Source organism: Pygoscelis adeliae, unplaced genomic scaffold (genome assembly GCF_000699105.1).
Source record: "Pygoscelis adeliae isolate BGI_AS28 unplaced genomic scaffold, ASM69910v1 Scaffold103, whole genome shotgun sequence".
Classification (NCBI taxonomy): Eukaryota; Metazoa; Chordata; class Aves; order Sphenisciformes; family Spheniscidae; genus Pygoscelis; species Pygoscelis adeliae.
The window spans coordinates 835,502-845,154 of NW_008824723.1; the positions used below are offsets into that span (position 1 = coordinate 835,502).

The 9,653-nt window shown below is 45.8% G+C and overlaps 1 protein-coding gene across 1 annotated transcript in view; it reads left to right on the forward strand.

Annotated features, from left to right (window-relative positions):
* ZHX2 (zinc fingers and homeoboxes 2) overlaps positions 1 to 9,653 on the forward strand; it is a 50,785-nt gene that overhangs the window by 38,155 nt on the left and 2,977 nt on the right. Inside the window, exon 2 of the mRNA XM_009323330.1 lies at positions 3,982 to 6,669. Within this exon, the coding sequence (XP_009321605.1) occupies positions 4,167 to 6,665 (2,499 nt within the window). The 5' untranslated portion in view covers positions 3,982 to 4,166 and the 3' untranslated portion in view covers positions 6,666 to 6,669. The remainder of the gene's footprint in view (positions 1 to 3,981; positions 6,670 to 9,653) is intronic.

Here is a 9,653-nt window from a genome sequence, read left to right on the forward strand (position 1 = left end):
CAGAGGAGCTGAAGCGGCATCATTTAGCAGCTTTGTCAGGAACCACACCGTGTATTTATAGCTCTCTGCTGGGGCTTTGATGTTCTGGCAAACAACTTGTGTTTGAAAGCTGTGAGATGCTCCTGGTGCTTTCTCTGATGTCCTCAGATGAGATGTGGCAAATGTACACGGTGCGGCTCCCAGATATGTGCCATGGGGGGGGAGGGGGGTGTCCATCCTCCATAGCAACTGTGTAGTGATTTATCCCAAATTACATCCTTACCAAGGTCCTGGAGTGGCCATGGCTTGGAGCTCCTGGTAAACTCTCCTCGCTCACGGAAGTTTTGGGTCTCGTTTCCTCCCCCTCTTTCAGGACACAAGTTGAAGGGACAAAGATGGTCTCTGGCTGGTCATTGTCTTTCCCTGCTTCCCAAAACTGCACATCTCAGACTGAAATTCATTTCTTTTGTTACTGACTTCCAAAAAGAAGCATTTGACTTGGGCTTGATTTCTACGGTGGATAATGATTCTTGTGTGGCAGAAAAACTATTTGGAGTGTAGAGTTATCAAAACAGCAATTAGCAATACAGAAAAACACTCTGTGGAGTAGGACATGGAAGAGAACAGAAGCAACAATCTGTGCAATTTTCTAGTGAAACTGTAGCAGATGGAATTTTTCAGCCATCCACCCATTTATATCTGTTTTGGAGGGACCTTGGCCCTTCCTCTGTATCAGGGCATCCTTGCTTGGGGCTGATCCTCATGTCCCCATGAGACGTGGGAGCTCAGCACAGCAACCCAATGTGGCAGAGAGCTCACTGAGCTTCCAGAGAATGGGGAATTCAAAACATCTAGTGTTAACTTTTAAGAAACCTTTGATTGATTCAAAGTTGTAACCTAGCTGTTTCTCATTCTCCACTCTTTCTCTTCCATCCTATTCTTTTATCTTTTTGTTCTTAGCTCTTTCTTCCTTGGGGCAGGGGGTGGTATTCAGTGAAATATAAATAAGCCTTGCTCTGTCTTTGATGTCTTTTGATTTTTCTTCCTTTTGCTGATGTTGCCACATGAATTTTGCAGAAGGTCATACACCAGAAAAGGAGCAGACCATTAGGTGCAGCTGTGTGACCTGGGAGGGAGAGCGAGCCGTGGAGGAGCATCCTGGGAGCCGTGGCTCCGTCCTCATCTCCTGTACCCATTCCCAGGGCACTGCCTTGTGCCTCCCTTCCCTCATCTATGAAAATCAGTCGCAAGCGCGGTGGGATCTGCAGGGGAGAGTGAGGTGACCCGATCACCTTTACTCTATTTCCAGCAGCAGCCAGGCTTACACAGCCCATTCCGCCCCCTTCTCACACCTTTTGGCCTGTTTCAGCCAGATTTGTTACAAGGGAAGAAGCTTCAAAGATAATTAATTCTCTGCAAGCATCATTAAAAATGGGTGGCCAGGAAGATGGGCATTTGGACAGTTGCATGTTTGTCTCTAACTTCTGATCCTGTCTGCAGTGGGACACAGCAAGCCACAGATCACAGCCAAAATACTCTGCAGGAGGACGATTGTGAGGGGAAGTAGAAGGGAATTTTGAAGCAATATGTGGAAATAATAGAGAATATTCAGTGTAATCCAGTTTAAAGGTCAGTCAGCACAAATCTGTAGAAAACCAGGCATCATTTGTTCCACTGTTCATCTGCTTGCTTTATTATTAAAAGGGAGAAGGGAAAAGAAAACAGAAGAGGAGATGCTGGCTCAGAGATGCTAATGCTTTGGGGAATGACAATATTGGTGATCCCAGGTTAGAGGGAAATGGCACTTTGTCATCCTGACTGAGCCAGATGCTTGAGGCAGAGCCCTAAGCCCACGGGCAGCCCCATCCCTGTTTCATGGAGCTGAGCAAAGATGCCCCATTTCCTAGAGAAATGCCCCTTGAAAGTCAACCAGATGCTCCAGTGCATCACCAAATTGGAGCGAGTGTGCAGGAGCATCCCTGGTCTCCGTCAGGGCTGGGAGGCGCAGAGGTGGTGGTGACTGTGAATGCAGAGCACCGTGCGGTTATGCTGGCACATGTGCAATATAACAAATAGAGTCTCTGCACAGCATCTCCTCCATGCTGTGTGTTTAGTGTTTCACAGCTTGCATTTTGCGAGAGCCCTATCTGTGAAGGTGCTTCACAGAGAATTCGTGTATGAAGTGCTTCGTGTATGGAGAATTGCTTCATGCTGGGTTTTGAGTACACGGAGCTGGAAGCTGCCATCGCTACTCTTATCCCCAGCTGGAGCTGCTTCCTCTGGCAGTATATCATCCTGGGTTTCCATATATACAGGAGTGGTATGATCTGTGACGGGCAGAGTAGCAGAAACACGCTCTAGAGACTTGCAGAGTATTCGTCAGCTGCAAACAGAACTGAGAAGTTAGCGGCTGCTTTTACAGTGACTATTTCTGGCTCTCGTGCCAATGCACAAACGAGAGGAGCAGGATCAGGGACAGCACTGAGGTGGTTATAAACTGTTTGCTGATGTTGGATGTATCCAGATGTAACTGCAGTGGGATTTTATCTCGTTTGATCTTCATGTCTGCTGGGTACTGGATGCAGCTCATTATTTACAAGTTTCACAGTGAGAAAATCTGTGTTTGGTTAGACATGAGATCACAGAATTACAGAATGGTTTGGGTTGGAAGGGACCTTCAAAGACCATCTAGTCCAACCCCACTGCTGTGGGCAGGGACATCTTTCATTAGATCTCTAGTTCAGATTCTTCATTTTTAATACGCTTCTACAAAAATCAGTGCAGGCATCACCTACTCTGCAAATGTCCACTTTCTCTCCTCCTCCAGTTTGTAAATCCTGGTGCCTCCCCCAACCCATCCCAAGGACTCCTTGTTTGTAAAAGATGAGTTTTCCGTCAGGCCTGGAAGTATTATGAATCCAGAGCCCGTCTGATCGGGAAGAGTAGCAAATTGGAGTCAAGCATTGATTAGAAAAGGCATTTTCTCAAATAGGAGATTGACATCAGTTTCTTTTTTATTGATGCCTATTATGACAATTAAATCCTCCTCCCTCCATCCACCCCGATGAGTGCCAGTAGATCATAAGACAGCTGGTGTAATTTTCCTCTGTGGTTGTGCTGACTGACATTGACCTCAGATCCTTTTAAACATATGTGTTTTACAGAATTCTTATATTTGGGAACTTCCAAAACCACTTCAACATATGAATCATGCTTAAAAATGGATTTTTTTAATTCTGTAGGGAGTGAAGTGCACAGATCAGGGCTCGATGGGAATATCAGCAGGGTCACAGGAAGGGACCCTGTTTAAAAGGGATCTAAGAGCTTCTGTGACCTTTGCTAGCTACCTCTGTCAATAATGAGTGAAAAGTGCTGTTTTAAGGAAACTTTTGTTCCAGAAAAGACTTGATAGGCCTCCATAGATCTGTTGCAGCTTCTTTGAATCCACCTGAAGACACAGACCTTTGAAAATGTTGATTTGCATTAACTCTTCTTTCTGCCTTTACTTTTACAACAAATATAGCTTTATTTAGAAATCACCCGTCATTAGTAACCACAATCATTTAGTAGACATATTTACAAGGTAAGTGACAGTGGGAAGTAATTAAGTTTAATACAAATCGCACTCAGTTGCAAATCGGCAGGCTTCAAAATAATAATTTATAGAAACTGCAGCTTCTATAAAAAGAAACAGTATTTATAGCAGTATCTTCTTTCTTTTCCAGCTAAACACATTGAGTCTAGTGGAGATTGAAATCCTCTGTCTGTTCATACTATTTGTTTCAAAGCCATCTTCTACCTGTGGTGCATTTCATTGCGAATTATCCACTGCTTTTATTCTTTGTGGGAAGATTTTTGACTCTTAAATTGATGATGGGGCGGGGGGGGGGAGTTCAGCATTGTCCAAAATGGCCTTGTAAATGCACATATCTTGAGCTGTGGCTTTCTGCTAAATCTGTGTTTTATAGATCAGTGCCTAACCATGTGTACTTTGTTTCACAGGTGTCATGCAGCTGACAGGTCTGCTGGCGGAGCTGATGGTCACGGCCGGGGTGGAAATTCTTCATTAAACAGAACAGAGTAAAATAATCAAGGAAGGTTGGAGCCATTTGCAAGATCTTCTGAGCTGATTGCTCACCCTGTCAAAAAAAGTCACCATTTGGGACAGCCCACTGCCAGCGGCTGCTATGGCTAGTAAAAGAAAGTCAACGACTCCCTGTATGGTGCGAACTTCTGAAGTCATGGAGCAGGAAGGCACGGAGGGCGTAGAGGCTCCTAGAGAGAAGGGGGCTGGCGCACCGCAGCAGGACTTTAAAAAAAATCGGCCTTCAGAAAGCTCAGTCAAAGACTGCGAAGTGGTTGAGGCAAAGCCCCCAGCTGAAAATCAGTCTAAGAAACCCCAGGGCGGTTATGAGTGTAAATACTGCCCTTACTCAACACAAAACTTAAATGAATTTACAGAGCATGTTGACACTCAGCATCCAAATGTCATTCTCAACCCCCTGTATGTCTGTGCTGAATGCAACTTCACAACCAAAAAATACGATTCTTTATCTGACCACAACACAAAATACCACCCGGGAGAGACTAACTTTAAACTGAAATTAATTAAACGCAATAATCAGACTGTTCTAGAGCAGTCCATTGAGACCACTGCTAATGATGTCACTGTCACAAGCGGTGGGGTAGAAAATGCAGAGTGTGATGATTCACTTCATGGGGGAATTAGTGCGAGTAAAACACCCATGATGAAACTGGGAAAGCCTAAAGGGGAAACCAAGAAGGGTACCAAAAAGCCAGAAGAGGGAGTTGCGGAAAACCACGTGGATGGCACTCTCCCCCGCATCATAACTGAAGCCACTGAAGCTATTGCTTGTATAAATGGAGACCTTCTCCATGATGTGTTAGCCCATGTTATGCCCTCTGTACAGCTGCCACCAAATATTAACCTTGTCCCCAAGGTCCCAGTACCTCTGAACAGTACCAAATACAACTCTGCACTGGACACTAATGCAACCATGATCAACTCCTTTAATAAATTTCCTTATCCAACGCAAGCAGAGTTGTCGTGGTTGACAGCAGCATCAAAACATCCGGAAGAACAAATCCGAATTTGGTTTGCTACGCAACGTTTGAAGCATGGTATAAGTTGGTCTCCTGAAGAAGTGGAGGAGGCAAGAAAGAAGATGTTCAATGGTACTATCCAGGCAGTTCCCCAAACCATCACTGTCCTGCCAGCTCCTTTGACAACTGCAAAAATGCCCCAGCCTATCATTCAGACAGCTTTGCCTTGTCAGATACTGGGCCAGACCGGTCTGGTTTTGACTCCTGTGTCAAATGGTTCAACCGTTTCCTGTTCACCAATTACACTTGCTGTTGCCCCGAACCAGGGGCAAAAGAGAACGATACAGACCTTGTCAAGTGCCCCAGAGGCCAAGCGTCCTCATGTGGTTCAGATGCCTGAGATTCCTGCCAAGTTGACTGCTGTACCACTGACACCAGCCAGTGAGCGAAAAAAGACGAAGGAGCAGATAGCGGAGCTGAAGGCCAGTTTCATGGCAAGCCAGTTTCCCGATGATGCGGAAGTCTACCGGCTGATAGAGGCAACGGGTCTCTCCAGGAGCGAGATCAAGAAGTGGTTCAGTGACCACAGGTACAGAAGTCAAAGGGGCATTGTGCACATCCCTGGCGATGCTTTAGGGAAATATCAAACAGCACCTTCAGCTGGTCGACACGGCCGTTCGTTTCACCCATACACAGATTTTACTCCCCAGAGATTCAAAGAGAAAACCCAAGAGCAGCTTAGGGCCCTCGAGGAGAGTTTCCTAAGATGCTCTTTTCCTACCCAAGGAGAATTGGACAGGCTTCGAGTGGAGACTAAGCTGAGTAGGAGGGAGATAGATTCATGGTTCTCTGAGCGGAGAAAGATAAGGGACAGCATGGAGCAAGCTGTCTTGGACTCAATGGGATCATACAGAAAAATTAAAGAACAAGGAACTCCCAACGGTGCAATAAGTCAGGCAGAACTGCTGAGTAGCTCCCAGCTCCCTGGTGCTTTATCTGGGTCCTCCACCACGTTTAAGAAAACCCAAGAGCAGATTCATCTACTGAAAAGCACATTTGCAAGGACCCAGTGGCCATCGCCCCAGGAGTATGACCAGTTAGCATCTCAGACTGGGCTCACAAGAACTGAAATAGTTCGCTGGTTCAAGGAAAATCGGTCTTCACTAAGAACAGGGTCGCTTAAATGGATTGACCAGTACCAGCAGCAGTACATTGTTGATGGTCATAACGAGCAAAACCAGAAAAAGGGATCAAGACACATCGAGAGTTCAAAGAATGGCAATGAGGTGTCTCGGCAGCATCACCAGGAGCATAAAAAACTGAATGAAGAGAATGGGGGGAAACTAGTGGTGAGAGCAAAAAGAGACTGCGAACCACTGAAAGACTCTTTGTTGGGGAATCAAGCGGAGGGTACGGACAGGTTGGAGTGCAACAGCCACGACGGCCATGGCAGCGAGGAGAACGAGGAGCCGGCAGAGGTCAACTGGGTGGAGGTGACGGTGGGAGAGGATGACGCTGCATCGGACTGTACGGACAGCTGGAGCCAAACGGCACCCGAAGGCCAGGCAGAGCTGGCGGACTTTGACTCTGAAAGTATATCTGGAGACAATTCCCACGTATAGACAGGTAATGCCGATGGTGCCCTGTTTCTCTGAGCCTGCCTCTGTCTGGGTGTGCTTCCAGCATCCTGTAGCCCCTCTTCAGTATAAATCCCTGGAGCCCATCCCTGCTGGATCCTTGTGCCTGCTGGATGCCTGAACAAAAGGGAGACCCATCCTGCTTGTAAATTAAAGCAACTGCATGGTAGGGGAGGGGTTAGTGCCATTTGCCTTGTTTCTTGTCTCCTTGTGGGTCAAGTCCTGGATAAGTGATTAAACCTTAAACTTTCTGCCTTTAAATGACCTGTGTAACCTCTGCAGCACTTGATGTAAAACATACCAGCTGAGCCACGCAAAGAAATAGTAAGTTACACTAGTTGCTGATATCCCCCTTGCTAACAGATCATTGATCTCCCGTGAATAGAGGCTGTGCCTGTTTTTGCACCTTGGGTCCTTCCTTTGCAGCATCCTGCCCCGCTCAGAATAAAAGGTCACGGGGGGAAGGGCCCAGGACAGAGATGCTTCTTTATGCAACAGCAAGCAAAAAAATGTGCAAATGTGCTCTCTTCCTCTTGCAGGTGAGAACTGTTTCAACCTCGCTTTGTTCTGCTTGCTCACTCTAGAGGCTTAGGAAATGCCCCAGACTAAGCTGTGTGGGTGTTTTAGCAGCTCTTCTTCACAGGATCTTGAATTTAAAAGCAAGCTGCAGGGCCCTTCTTTAAGGGAGTTTTATCCGATCTTTCACAATGTGAAAGGACATGTTATTTGGAGACCTGAAGCCTGTTCCTGATCACAGTTGCACAGGTATAAATCTGGAGCAAGCACTGTCAGCATTTCTTGACTTGCATGTTGAATTGAGTTCACTGGAGCCTGTAACATTTTGTGCTCAGTATAACCAAGTCTCTCTCTCCCAAACTGGGGTTTCCTTAAGCTAGAACTTATCCCACAGAAAGCTCAGCACCCTGCATTAACAACCACAGTGAGAGAACACCTATTTTAGAAAGAGTTAGTAGTTTTCTGGTGTCTAATAAGCATAATATACTTCAGCATTTATTTTAAAAAAATACAAAATTTAAAAAAAAAAAAGAAAAAAAAAGAAAAAACAAAACCGAGGACTGATAGAAGTCCCTCCACACTTGCACTGAAGACTTTACTGTTGCAGCTGGCAGTACTTGAATTGAACTACTATCTGTTGCAGAGGTGCAGTTTTTCTTAGCAAGCCCTGGTGGCTAGCCTAGAGCCCTCCACTTTCTCCTTGTACAATACTTGTCTGAAAGTCTCCTGGACATTTTCTCTGAGTTGAAAAGGGAAACCCTGCAGTGGTTTTATTTTGAACTACAGATTACGTCAGCTAATTTTGAGAAATGGTATCACAGCATCTGTTATCACAAAGTATCTTAAAGCTCCAGACTGCAATGCAAGGCGCTGTCCTATGTTATGCTTGCAGAAGTTGGTAATTAGGGATGCGAGGAACAGGTTGTGTTACCTCTGTGGCAAAGGCAGAGATTAAAGGAGGAAGGACACTGGAACATCAGCTGGAGGCACGCTGGGGTAACACTGTTGTGCAGCCACATAAGAAAGGAGAGCCAGGATCTGATCTACCTTTTGAAATCAAATGCGTGATGAATAAATGCATTGTGGGATCTTTTTTTTTCCAGGGTTGTTATTCCAGATCATTTCCCCCTTCCAGCTATAAACGTTTGTACTGAGGAAAGGGAGCAGACCAGGGACTAGGAGAGGGAATGGGGAAGAGGGGGGGGGGGGGGGGGGTGTCTTGAAACCACTATTTCTTACAAACCTCTTGTACTATGAAACCAAGCTCTGCAACAACCCTCTTCCAGCAGCGTAGGTTTAGTGCCTGCATTTTTGTGCTTGTGAGCGGTGTAGGGTATGTTTGGGGTGAACCTCCTGCCTTCATGGCCTGGCCCAGGTGCTGGCTGTAAAGCTCCAGGGCTATGGAGGTGCTCGAGTGTTATCAGAGAGGAATTTTAATAAGAACTTTGATCTCAGTTAAACTTTCACTGGGTTATCCTTTTGATGAGGAGCTTTCCAGTGGCTGGTTGTAAAATACACTTACTGAGAAGAGGTGGACTGGAGCAGGACTTCCACTGCGAAGACCATGCAGTAAGATCAGAGGACCGTTTTGTCCCCTGCTTTTTGCCCGTTTCTCAGCATGCCGGCCTGGGGACTTGACAAAAGCCCAAAGTCTTTTTCTCTTTCATTTTCCCTTATTCTCCCTGTAAGTCTCAGCCCAGAAACGCAAGTGCCTGCTCTCCGGCACCTGCATGGAGTCATTGTCACAGGTGTTGTGACACAAAAGCTGGAAGCTTTATACCCCACGCTGATGGGACCCATGGAAAAATCCCAGCTACTGGCTCCTTTTTCCTTCAGGATAAGCTTTCACTCTTATCTTTGTGAAGCCTATCTTACATATTTTTTAACTAAAACTTTGGTGTTAAATTAACAAAGCCTTATCTCGGGTGACATCCAGGGTATGGCTCAAAAGCAAAGACTGCGTAAGACCTGATGGAGAGCTTGTTACTGCTATTTGTCATATAAAAGTCTGATTTTTCCTAACATCATACTCCTCAGTACCTGAGAGGGGTCATGTCACTGTCCTGGCCACATGTAAGAGGTGGACTGAAGAGCTGACAAGGGACGACTTCTCTTGATTCTTACACAGCCACAGGCATTATGTGAAACTTTCACTGCTGAACCCTGCTCGGGCAGAAACACGGTCCTTTGATATTCATGGTGTTCTTATTTTCTCAGCTTGATATATGTAGTTTAAAGTGAATGTTTTTTGGTGATCAATCTCCATACTCCTGTTGTTAGCTGAATTTATGTGTGGCTTCTGTAAAACCTGAGCTGTTCCAGACCATCTCAATCACTCTGTGCTCCGGTGTGTAGCTTTAGGAGTTTTTGAAGCGTTACAGCTTAGACAGACCTTATGCCTTAGAAACCGAGTTTTTCAAAACTGACCTATGTTCAGCAGATGCTGCTGGAGCTAGC